Genomic DNA, 13,754 nt, shown 5'->3' on the forward strand with positions numbered 1-13,754 from the left:
CAAATGACTGCCGGCGTCTCCGGGCATTAACAGTTCCAGTGTATCACGGAGCCCATTGCACTTTAATATATTGCAGCAGGCTAAGATAATGTATATAGGTAACACAGGGTTATTAGGTAATAGTCCAAATGACCGCGTCCGGCGCCCCCCCCGATACATGCAGGGGGGCCTAGGAGTACATGCAGGGGTGCCATGGGGTACATGCAGAGGGGCCTAGGGATACATGAAGGGTGCTTAGGGATACATGCAGGGGGGCCTAGGGGTACATGCAGGGGGGCCTAGGGGTACATGCAGGGGGGTGCCTAGGGGTACATGCAGGGGTGCCTAGGGGTACATGCAGGGGTGCCTAGGGGTACATGCAGGGGGGGCCTAGGGGTACATGCAGGGGGGGCCTAGGGGTACATGCAGGGGGACTTAGGGGTACATGCAGGGGGGCCTAGGGGCACATGCAGGGGGGCCTAGGGGTACATGCAGGGGGGGTAGGGGTACATGCAGGGGTGCCTAGGGGTACATGCAGGGGGGTGCCTAGGGGTACATGCAGGGGTGCCTAGGGGTACATGCAGGGGGGGCCTAGGGGTACATGCAGGGGGGCTTAGGGGTACATGCAGGGGGGGCTAGGGGTACATGCAGGGGGGCTTAGGGGTACATGCAGGGGGGGCTAGGGGTACATGCAGGGGGACTTAGGGGTACATGCAGGGGGGGGGCTAGGGGTACATGCAGGGGTGCCTAGGGGTACATCAGGGGGGCCTAGGGGTACATGCAGGGGGGGGGGTAGGGGTACATGCAGGGGGGCCTAGGGGTACATGCAGGGGGACTTAGGGGTACATGCAGGGGGGGGCTAGGGGTACCTGCAGGGGGGCCTAGGGGTACATGCAGGGGGGGCCTAGGTGTACATGCATGGGGGCCAAGGGGTACATGCAGGGGGGCCAAGGGGTACATGCAGGGGGGCTTAGGGGGTACATGCAGGGGGGCCAAGGGGTACATGCAGGGGGGGGCCTAGGTGTACATGCATGGGGGCCTAGGGGTACCTGCAGGGGGGGCCAAGGGGTACATGCAGGGGGGCCAAGCGGTACATGCAGGGGGGGGGGCCTAGGTGTACATGCAGGGGGGCCAAGGGGTACATTCAGGGGGGCTTAGGGGTACATGCAGGGGGGGCCTAGGGGTACATGCATGGGGGCCTAGGGGTACCTGCAGGGGGGCCAAGGGGTACATGCAGGGGGGCCAAGGGGTACATGCAGGGGGGCCAAGGGGTACATGCATGGGGGCCTAGGGGTACCTGCAGGGGGGCCAAGGGGTACATGCAGGGGGGCCAAGGGGTACATGCAGGGGGGCCAAGGGGTACATGCAGGGGGGGGCCTAGGTGTACATGCAGGGGGGCCAAGGGGTACATTCAGGGGGGCTTAGGGGTACATGCAGGGGGGCCTAGGGGTACATGCAGGGGGGGTTGTTGGTCCAGGATGAATGTAAATGATTTATGGTCGGTGTAATAGGTAAAACCAGCGCTGGTGACTGCTAATCATACAAGATGTGCACAGACAGAGGCAAATCTTCTCCCCACCGTATAACTGACCCTAAGGATGACATACACACTATATACTTCATTTCATATTATTTTTTAAATTTCTCAATAAGAAACTTTTGGCCTACGGGCGCGATGATAACAATTCCGATACTCTACGGCGCCGTCACACAAAAAAGTTTGGAAACCACAAAAGAAATAACAGAAAAGCAAATGCAGATAGAGATTTAGGGGTAATTCCAAGTTGATCGCAGCAGGAATTTTGTTAGCAGTTGGGCAAAACCATGTGCACTGCAGGAGGGGAGGCAGATGTAACATGTGCAGAGAGAGTTAGATTTGGGTGGGGTGTATTCAAACTAAAATCTAAATTGCAGTGTAATAATAATAAAGCAGCCAGTATTTACCCTGCACAGAAACAAAATAACCCACCCAAATCTAACTCTCTCTGCACATGTTATATCTGCCTCCCATGCAGTGCACATGGTTTTGCCCAACTGCTAACAAAATTCCTGCTGCGATCAACTTGGAATTACCCCATTAGTGCAGAGAGAGATTCTGCGCAGAGAAAGAGAGAGAGAAAGAGAGAGAGAAAGAAAGAGAGAGAGAGAGAAAGAGAGAGAGAGAAAGAGAGAGAGAAAGAGAGAGATTTCGGCACATAGAGAGGTTTGATGTGCAGAGAGATTCAGCCCACACAGGGGGTAATTCAGACCTGATCGCAGCAGCAAATTTGTTAGCAGTTGGGTAAAACCATGTAATGTTCACTTTAGGATTTATTTAGGGCAGGGTGCTGATCACTGAGGGGGGCACATTTTAATATTGAAGGGCACATTTTTGGTGTGACGCTTTGCGCACAAAGCATAGCACATATGTCTATAGTTGTTATACATATATTTTCCCCGTAGTGTATCATATACCGATGCATACATATAGGAGACCCATGTAACACCCAACATCTGTACTGAGAAACATACTGTATATGTCCAGTCTTCATGAAAGATCGGCTGTAGCATATAAATAATAAGTAGATAATGAAGGTTTCTTCCAGTACTGAAGTAGTGCTAATCCTTATGAAAAGTTAAGCAGAGGGTTAAAATATATAGGTACAAAATAAGTCTGTTCTTCTACTAGGGACATAGTGTAAGCAGTACATGCTCACTGATTACCCTGTTCTTTCCCTCTTTCTCAGAGTGCTGTGTTATACAGGGGCCACAGCAGTGATGTCATTTCCTCCTCTGCTATCCCATTCGCAGAGGACAGAAATTGTGTTCCAATGTCAGAGATGGGACGGAGTAGACCACTGCATTGTAACATGCACTCCGACTGTTACATTCTGTATACAAAGGGGCGATTTATGGTCCTGCAGGGTGCACTGAAAAAAGGGCAGGGTGCAGCACCCTGCTGAAACAGCCTAGAAGGAACACTAACCATGTGTAGTGCAGGTGGGGCAGATGTAACATGTGCAGAGAGAGAGAGATTGGGCACGCACAGAGAGAGAGTCGGCACGCACAGAGAGAGAGTCGGCACGCACAGAGAGAGAGTCAGCGCGCAGATATTCGGTGTACTGGCTGTGTAAAGTATACTGTCAGGATAAATGTGGGATTTATAAGACAGATCGCGTAGAACCTGTGAGGATATAAAGCATGTGAGATATCTGCACTGCATTTGTGTGGTAACCTACCTGCACGTGTGTTCCTGCACACAGAAGTCACCGTCAGTAAGTAAAGTGGGTTACAGAGCATTTCTTATACTCCTTCCCTGTTCAGCAAGGTGTCTTCTGGGTCCTAGTAACACCACATTTGCTGATTCATACTCCCAGCTCCTGCAGTGTTAGAGTTCACACTCCGGTTACAATGCAGAATAATCGCTGATCATATATTATATAGTGATAATAGTGTAGATATAGTGAGTATGGACAGTGTTTGTAGAACGAGCATTGGTTGGAGCTAATCTTTGCCCTCACACTGACAGGAGGCGAAATGAAACGCTATTGTAACATAAAAACATGAAAGGTGGGGTGGCACACATCAGAACACCATGCAGATGGACAGGCATGTATTGTAGCACTTGGCGCACGGAGGATCCATGCTGTCCTGTCACAGACCTATCATTAGTAATCTGGGTACTGCCTGGGACAGTCCTGGTGTAGCCACAGCAATGCTGACAGAGCAACAGTGTAACAATAGTGCAATAACAGTGCAATATACTGTAGCGCAGTGATAGTACAATAATAGTGCAGTGACAGTACAATAACAGTGCAATATACTGTAGCGCAGTGATAGTGCAATAACAGTGCAGTGACAGTACAATAACTGTGCAGTGATAGAATAACAGTGCAGTGACAGTACAATAACAGTGCAGTGATAGAATAATAGTGCAGTGACAGTACAATAACTGTGCAATATACTGTAGCGCAGTGATAGTGCAATAATAGTGCAGTGATAGTACAATAACTGCAATATACTGTAGCGCAGTGATAGTACAATAATAGTGCAGTGATAGTACAATAACTGCAATATACTGTAGCGCAGTGATAGTACAATAATAGTGCAGTGATAGTACAATAACTGCAATATACTGTAGCGCAGTGATAGTACAATAACAGTGCAGTGACAGTACAATAACAGTGCTATATACTGTAGCGCAGTGATAAGACAATAATATTGCAGTGATAGTACAATAACTGCAATATACTGTAGCGCAGTGATAGTACAATAATAGTGCAGTGATAGTACAATAACTGCAATATACTGTAGCGCAGTGATAGTACAATAATAGTGCAGTGATAGTACAATAACTGTGCAATATACTGTAGCGCAGTGATAGGACAATACTAGTGCAGTGACAGTACAATAACTGTGCAATATACTGTAGCGCAGTGATAGGACAATAATATTGCAGTGACAGTACAATATAGTGCAGTGATAGAAAAATAGTGCAGTGACAGTACAATAACTGTGCAATATACTGTAGCGCAGTGTTAGTACAATAATAGTGCAGTGATAGTACAATAATAGTGCAGTGATAGAAAAATAGTGCAGTGACAGTACAATAATAGTGCAGTGATAGTACAATAACTGTGCAATATACTGTAGCGCAGTGATAGGACAATAATAGTGCAGTGACAGTACAATAACTGTGCAATATACTGTAGCGCAGTGATAGGACAATAATATTGCAGTGACAGTACAATATAGTGCAGTGATAGAAAAATAGTGCAGTGACAGTACAATAACTGTGCAATATACTGTAGCGCAGTGATAGTACAATAATAGCGCAGTGATAGTACAATAATAGCGCAGTGATAGAATAATAGTGCAGTGACAGTACAATAATAGTGCAGTCACTGCTGCAGGCACTATATACACTATATAAAGTACAGTATATAACCTCTCCTCCTCTCCCAGTCACTATATACAGTACAGTATATAACCTATCCTCCTCACCCAGTCATTATATACAGTACAGTATATAACCTCTCCTCCTCACCCAGTCACTATATACAGTACAGTATATAACCTATCCTCCTCACCCAGTCACTATATACAGTACAGTTTATAACCTCTCCTCCTCACCCAGTCACTACAGTATATAACCTCTCCTCCTCACCCAGTCACTACAGTATATAACCTCTCCTCCTCACCCAGTCACTATATATAGTATATAACCTCTCCTCCTCACACAGTTACTATACACAGTATATAACCTCTCCTCCTCACACAGTTACTATACACAGTATATAACCTCTCCTCCTCACACAGTTACTATACACAGTATATAACCTCTCCTCCTCACACAGTTGCTATATACAGTATATAACCTCTTCTCCTCACCCAGTCACTATATACAGTACAGTTTATATCCTCTCCTCCTCACCCAGTCACTATATATAGTATATAACCTCTCCTCCTCACCCATTCACTATATACAGTACAGTATATATCCTCTCCTCCTCACCCAGTCACTATATATAGTATTTAACCTCTCCTCCTCACCCAGTCACTATATATAGTATATAACCTCTCCTCCTCACCCATTCACTATATACAGTACAGTATATATCCTCTCCTCCTCACCCAGTCACTATATATAGTATATAAGCTCTCCTCCACACCCAGTCACTATATACAGTACAGTATATAACTTCTCCTCCTCACCTAGTCACTATATACAGTATATATCCTCTCCTCCAGTCACTATATACAGTATATATCCTCTCCTCCAGTATATATCCTCTCCTCCAGTCACTATACACAGTATATATGCTCTCCTCCGGTAACTGTATACAGTATATATCCTCTCCTCCAGTCACTATATACAGTATATATCCTCTCCTCCAGTCACTATATACAGTATATATCCTCTCCTCCAGTCACTATACACAGTATATATGCTCTCCTCCAGTCACTGTATACAGTATATATCCTCTCCTCCAGTCACTTTATACAGTATATATCCTCTCAACCAGTCACTATATACAGTATATATCCTCTCACCCAGTCACTATATACAGGATATATCCTCTCCTGCAGTCACTATATACAGTATATATCCTCTCCTCCAGTCACTATATACAGGATATATCCTCTCCTCCAGTCACTATATACAGTATATATCCTCTCCTCCAGTCACTATATACAGGATATATCCTCTCCTCCAGTAACTATATACAGTATATATCCTCTCCTCCAGTCACTATATACAGGATATATCCTCTCCTCCAGTCACTATATACAGTATATATCCTCTCCTCCAGTCACTATATACAGTATATATCCTCTCCTCCAGTCACTATATACAGTATATATCCTCTCCTCCAGTCACTATATACAGTATATATCCTCTCCTCCAGTCACTATATACAGGATATATCCTCTCCTCCAGTCACTATATACAGTATATATCCTCTCCTCCAGTCACTATATACAGTATATATCCTCTCCTCCAGTCAACAGTATATATCCTCTCCTCCAGTCACTATATACAGTATATATCCTCTCCTCCAGTCACTGTATACAGTATATAACCTCTCCCCCAGTCACTATATACAATATATATACTCTTCTCCAGTCACTATATACAGGATATATCCTCTCCTCCTCAGCCAGTCACTATATACAGTATATATATCATCTCCTCCAGTCACTGTATACAGTATATATCCTCCTCACCCAGTGTGGCCGGAGAGACTAACGAGCCACACGTGTAATGGCGGCCGCGGCACTGAAGGGGTTAATCCTCAGCTGCCATGCAACATTTGGACAATAGGCTCTTGGCGTCACTGCTAAAGTACTTACGGACTGTTTAAAAATATGTTTAATGATGTGTTTTAACATGACATATGTAGTGCTTTGTGCACAATTGCAGGATTACATGTTTAACTGTATTTATATTCAAGATGTGGTCACCTGTATTTTTTAAAGGGAAAAATACACTTACTATATCTGTCTGAATAATCATCTCCTATCCTCTGGAAATAGGAAGTGGCATGCTAATGGCCCTGTCCTAGTAGAGAGGTGTGAAGGACAAAAACCCTTTTTGATGTTGGACAATGCACGGCAGGTAGTGGCTGTGAGTGTCAGATTGGGTTGGGAACCTGTATTTATTTATGTAGCTGGTTTCATTGATATGAGTCCTGAATGGTAGATGCAGGAAGGAATAACATTTGTTTGGGAAATAAAATACAAACCGTATTTGAAGCTATGTGATAAATTTATCAATAGTGAATGTTAAACTGATAACAAACGTCTGTGGGACAGGAAAGAGGAAATCGTTTAAAGAACTTGTATCCTTTGAAAAATAGGATTTTAATACCTACCGGTAAATCCTTTTCTCTTAGTCCGTAGGGGATGCTGGGGACTCCAAAAGGACTATGGGGTATAGACGGGATCCGCAGGAGACATGGGCACACTATAAGACTTTGAATGGGTGTGAACTGGCTCCTCCCTCTATGCCCCTCCTCCAGACTCCAGTTAGAGAACTGTGCCCAGGGAGACGGACATTTCGAGGAAAGAATTTTTTTTTTTATTGTTTAAACACGGTGAGTGTCATACCAGCTCACACCTCGAACATGCCGCAGAACGTGGCATTCAATAGAACACCAGCCGACGGCATGAAAAATATAAAGCAATATGCTGACCGAAATTGTAACACAACTTGTGTGTAAACACGACCAATAATAACATACCGCATGGCATGGCATGAACAACGTCAGCAACAGACTTGACTGAAAAGAAACACCACATGAGTGTAACCACCAATAGCTGCAGATACAGTACGCACTGGGACAGGCGCCCAGCATCTTCTACGGACTAAGAGAAAAGGATTTACAGGTAGGTATTAAAATCCTATTTTCTCATACGTCCTAGAGGATGCTGGGGACTCCAAAAGGACCATGGGGTTTATAGCAAAGCTCCAGAACGGGCGGGAGAGTGTGGCACCGATTGAGCCAACATGAGGTCCTCATCAGCCAGGGTATCAAACTTGTAGAATCTTAGCAAAAGTGTTTGAACCCGACCAAGTAGCTGCTCGGCAAAGTTGAACCGCCGAAACTCCACGGGCATCCGCCCAAGAAGAGTCCACCTTCCTGGTAGAATGGGCCTTCACTGACTTCGGTAACGGCAATCCAGCCGTCGAATGAGCATGCCGAATCGTATCACAGATCCAGCGAGCAATAGTCTGCTTAGAAGCAGGGGCCCCAATTTTGTTGGGAGCATACAGGATAAACAGAGCCTCTGTTTTCCCATCTGAGCCGTTCTGGCAACACAAATATTCAAAGCTCTGACTACATCTAGAGACTTCGAATCAGCCAAGGCTTCAGTAACCACAGGCACCACAAAAGGCTGGTTCCCGTGAAACGCAGAAACCACTTTTGGCAGAAATTGTTGCCGAGTTCTCAATTCTGCTCTATCCACATGGATGATCAAATAGGGGCTCTTGTGAGACAAAGCCGCTAATTCCGACACCCACCTTGCGGATGCCAAGGCCAAAAGCATGACCACTTTCCAAGTGAGAAAATTTTAACTCAACCTTTCTTAAAGGTTCCAACCAGTGTGACATAAGAAACTGCAACACCACGTTAAGGTCCCATGGTGCCACTGTGGCACAAATGGAGGTTGGATGTGCAGCACTCCTTTCACGAAAGTCTGAATTTCTGGAAGGGTGGCCAATTCTTTTTGAAAGAAAATTGATAAGACCGAAATCTGCACTTTAATGGAGACAAACTTTAGGCCTGCATCCACACCTGCTTGCAAAAAATGGAGAAAACGACCCAGCTGAAATTTTTTTCATAGGAGCCTTCTTGGATTCACACCAAGACACATACTTCCTCCTAATACGGTGGTAAAGCTTCGCCGTTACTCCTTTCCTAGCCTGAAGCAATGTGGGAATAGCTTCACCGGAAATACCATTTCGGGCTTGTATATGGCGTTCAACCGTCATGCCGTCAAACGCAGCCGCGGTAAGTCCTGATACACGCCCGGTCCTTGCTGTAACAGGTCCTCTTGTAGAGGAAGAGGCCAGGGATCTTCTATGAGTAAGTCTTGAAGATCTGGATACCAAGCCCTCCTTGGATAGACCGAAACAATGAGGATCGCCTGAATCTTTGTTTTCCTTATGTTTATCACCTTCGAAAAGAGTGAAAGTGGAGGGAACACATAGACCGATGGAAACACCCATGGTGTCACGAGGGCGTCCACCGCTTTTGCTTGAGTCTCCCTTGACCTGGAACAATATCCCTGAAGTTTCCTGTTGAGGTGAGATGCCATCATGTCTAATTGAGGAATTCCCCAAAGACTTGTCACTTCTGTGAAAACTTCTTGATGAAGACCCCACTCTCCTGGATGGAGATCGTGTCTGCTGAGGAAGTCTATTTCTCCGTTGTCTACACCCGGAACGAAGACCGCTAATAAGAGCGTTTACATGCCTTTCTGCCAAGCGGAAAACTTTTGCGGCTTTTGCCATTGCCGCTTTGCTCCTCGTTCCGCCCTAGCGGCTTAGTTACACTACTGCTGTTAAGTCGTCCGTCAGAATTAAGACGGGCAGATCGCGAAGAAGATGTTCTGTTGTAAATAGCTCTTAATTCAAGAATGCTTATTGCCGACAAGCTTTCCGGCTTGTCCTTTTCCCCTGGAAATTCTTCCCCTGGCAAGACTGCTCCACAGCCTCGGACACTTGTATCCATGGACACCAGGATCTAATCCTGGATCCCGAACCTTCGTCCCTCTAGGAGGTGATAACTGTGCAGCCACCACAGGAGAAATATCCTGGTCCAGGAAAATAGGATTATTTTCTGGTGCATGTGCATGTGAGACCCAGACCACATTTCCAACTAGTCCCGCAAAACCACTCTGGCATTTGACCTGCTCACCGAATGGTGTCACAACTGAGGGCCTGAGCTGACGGGAGGCAGCCTCAGTTGTAGGGGCTGAGATGTACCGGAACCTGGGAGGTTGTATCAGACCCCTGGACATGTAAGTAACATGAATAATAACTGCCCGAAGGCGTGACCACGACAACTTGGATAAAAGTCAATGATGTTTATTATGACAACTCCGCAACATAGCAGCAGTAAAAGAAACCGTAAAAGTCAGCAAAGAATAAATACAGTTCCTGGGTACTACAGGATGGCAGGAGCCACAGGGCACTGGTAGTGTGAGATAGTTCTTATGATCTTCTAGATGGAAAGTCCTTACCAGGCCCGACTGTAGCAATGGAGATAACCCAGGATTGTGCCAGCTGGTGTTCCAGGAAAAGCTGGGTTGCTGAAGATAAAACAGCTGCTGTGGATACAGGCTGGAACCAGACTGTTGTTAGCACGGAGTGGATACTGGCTGGAACCAGTTAAATAATAAATGAACTTGGGAGCGATGAAATATGAACTGAAATGTAGAACTTGAGAGCGGAGAAATAATAATACCGGTGGAGAGTGGTAAAGTGTAGAAAGGACACCGGCCCTTTAAGGGAAGCTGTACTCTGCTGGAAGCTGAGCTGGAAGCAGGTAATGTTGTAGCTGGAAACAGATGAATCCACAATGGATTGGAGAGTCAGGCTACACCGCAGGTGGAATGCTGGTGCGGGTCTCTATGGTGGAAGTCTTGAGACAGGAGCTGGAACCTGGAAGACAATCACAGGAGAGAGACAAACAGGAACTAGGTTTGACAACCAAAGCACTGACGCCTTCCTTGCTCAGGCACAGTGTATTTATACCTGCAGCAAGGAAGGGATTGGCTAGGCAATTATGCAGATTATCAATACTGAGAACAGATTGGTGGAAATGATCAGCTGACAGAATCCAAGATGGCTGCGCCCATGCAGACACTTGGAGGGAAGTTTGGTTTGTAATCCATGTGGTAATGAAAACAGTAATGGCGGCGCCGGCCACCGGAGACAGGAGGCGCCAGGCTGACAGATGCACATCCAACCACGCGGACACAGCGGAGGCCGCGGCTGACGTAATCGCCACTCAGACACTCTGCATGCAGAAGTTCAGGGACGGCGGCGGAGGCCGCGGGAGACGCCATGCCAGGTGTAATATGGCGTTTACTGTGACAGCGTCCCAGAGTGACAGGAGAGGATACAGGAATGTACACATCAGGATAACAGATGGGATCCGGTCCTGGAGCGCTGAGCCAGCCTTAGGAGGCATCTGATGGGTAAGAAATGGCGTCCAGATACCCGGATCGTGACAAATGGCCTCGTAGGCCGCAACCATCTTCTTAATCAACGGAACGTATTGATGGGTTTACACTGTTGCAAATCTGATCCGACTCTGGATCCTCAGATCTCTTTTCCACAGGAAAAAACAAACTCTTAACAGTTCAGTATCTAATCTTATACCCAACTCCTACATCTGCGTCGTTTGGATCAACAGCGATTCTCTGTGTTGAAGAACTGTCAGCGAGAAATAACGATTTGTACCACTTGTTTCTTGACCTCGCCGTAGTCAGGAGAGCGTCCCAGTACAGAATAATAATGGCTCTTACTATTGAAGGCAAACTATCATACTGCCATCACTCCGGTGAAATGACAATGACAATCCTGAATAGCAAAGCCAAGAAAAAAGAATGCGGATGAAACCGCATTTAAACCCTCTTTCTTCTTTTACAGGTTGGAGATCCCTGCCCTGAGAGATTCCATCTTGTAGTTCAACTTCTGAAGTAGAAATCTTTTTGGCCCAGAAAAACAACTAGTAAACAGCGCTAACTGAATGGTGTGTATTATATTGAGAGAAACAGGGTAATCTAAAAACCTAATTTATTCACAGAAATAATTCTGATTAAAAATTATACATATGTATGTATATATTCATTCGTACCCCCAGCTTCACAAGGCTGGAATTCACATAAACATTCTAAAAACAATAATAACAATAAAATAATAAAACATGCAGCGTTCATATAATATCCTCTCTCCAAGATCAAATATCAGGGATTTTTTATAAACGTATACAGTTCTGTGGGCTACAGTCCATATAAAGATGTATGGTCACAGACCGATGGCAGTGGTCCTAGATGGTATTATGCATATATTTACCAGTCCCCAAGGTATTTGTGAAGGGAAAGATACTCCTCGTGTTAGGCCTTTTGTAGCAAGATGGCACCAAGTTGGCAATGGTGTGCAGCACGTTCAACGGAGTCCCCTTTAACCTTTGTAGCTTGGACCAAAAGTGACCTGAAGTTAGCCAATGGATGGTAAATGGAATCAGAGTCCACAGAATCCCTTAGACCGGAGAGAAGCAAGCCTGACGCGTTTCGCTGTTGTGCACAGCTTTTTCAGAGGGGATTGTTCTGACCGAGCTGTCCGGCTCAGAAGCACGTAAAAGCTTGAATAACAGCGTTTTTTGTTTTTTTTTGTGACAGGGACAGCAGGACAATGTCCCGATCCTGAACCAACTCTTGTATGGGGTGCATACTACCTCCCCGTCCAGAGGAGAATCGGTAAGATCTATTTGAAAAATCAGTGAGGGGAATCATCTGGAAACTCCAGTATGTCCCACTTTGGACTCTATTCTTAACTCACTGGTCCAAGTCCATTCTAGGACTGACTGAGAAGTATTAAACAAGTTCCCACCGGTGTGGGTTCCAGCAAGATAGACCCAGCGACATGCGGTGGATGTGGGAGAAACAGTGGACGATATCTGCTTCTACGACTTGAAAAGGCTTCAGACCTCTTACCTTTTCACCTTCCTCTACCTGCAAAGAAGGGGAAAAATAAACGGTATCCAACCGGTCAATATGACTGCATCCTACAAAAAATGCATCACCAACCGTTGTGATGGAACATAGCACAAGAAGGTAGACTTACCAGAGGTATCTGCCGAGATCCACTTAACAAAGCCATCCCTAAACCAGGTTACACCTTCATAGGGAAGATACTCTTGTAGTCGCACGGCAGCATGCTGCAATGTCCTAGAGAAGACCCAACTTAAGGAATATCCCCTCTCTCTCTAGGGTAATTATATCGGATGCCAAGGTACCCAACCATTTCTGAATGAAACACTCCCCCATGTGTATGTAATGCAAATATCATCAAAGCATATAATTAAAATTATAACTTAGCTTTCTGTATACGATCCTTGGTGACAGGGCCCCGTGTAGACCAGGGGTAGACATTCACTTTATTCTATCCACGGCGGGAGAAGAATAAACACTCGGACTCCTCGTGAGGATTTGAGAATATCTCGTCACGGCTGACCTAGAGCTTTATCAACAGAGCGACCAGCACATGAGAAGGAATACGGTTACTTCAGCATTCATTAGAAATCGTAATATGAATATACATATTTAAATACACATATACACACATATTCTATATATACACATCATACATATATGTATTTTGTCAGGAACAGCACGGTCCCTAGTGACATTTATGTGTTCTGAATGTGTATGAACATGTACTGAATGCCAATGTTGTGGCTCTAGCCAGGAAACATTATGGACGACATAAGACATAGTAATCGTCGACAACAGGGAGTAGTAACCGGGCAATAACATTCTTGCGACCCCGAGGGGCCTGAGGGAAATATATACATAATTTTAATATCACTCCCCCACAAATACTACCACATCTGTGCTCGAGCTACAGCTCAATGGAACCGTACCATACATATATATATATATATATATATATATATATACATACATACATACAGGTATAGGTTTTTTACATTATCATGTTAATTTACACCCAGTCATAACAGTTGGTGCCGACCGGGTCACCCACATACTGCTGTGTC

The 13,754-nt window shown here is 45.4% G+C and overlaps 1 protein-coding gene across 4 annotated transcripts in view; it reads right to left on the minus strand.

The window, feature by feature from the left end:
* The window catches only part of BPNT1 (3'(2'), 5'-bisphosphate nucleotidase 1), a 148,059-nt gene that overhangs the window by 122,389 nt on the left and 11,916 nt on the right, over positions 1-13,754 (minus strand). For 2 of the 4 annotated variants that reach the window (XM_063919134.1, XM_063919135.1), the window contains exon 2: positions 3,198-3,338. The exons of the other annotated variants lie outside the window; for them this stretch is intronic. In XM_063919134.1, coding sequence (XP_063775204.1) covers positions 3,198-3,258 — 61 coding nt within the window. In that variant the 5' untranslated portion in view covers positions 3,259-3,338. The remainder of the gene's footprint in view (positions 1-3,197; positions 3,339-13,754) is intronic. 4 annotated transcript variants of the gene reach the window in all.

This window comes from Pseudophryne corroboree, chromosome 4 (assembly GCF_028390025.1).
Source record: "Pseudophryne corroboree isolate aPseCor3 chromosome 4, aPseCor3.hap2, whole genome shotgun sequence".
NCBI lineage: Eukaryota > Metazoa > Chordata > Amphibia > Anura > Myobatrachidae > Pseudophryne > Pseudophryne corroboree.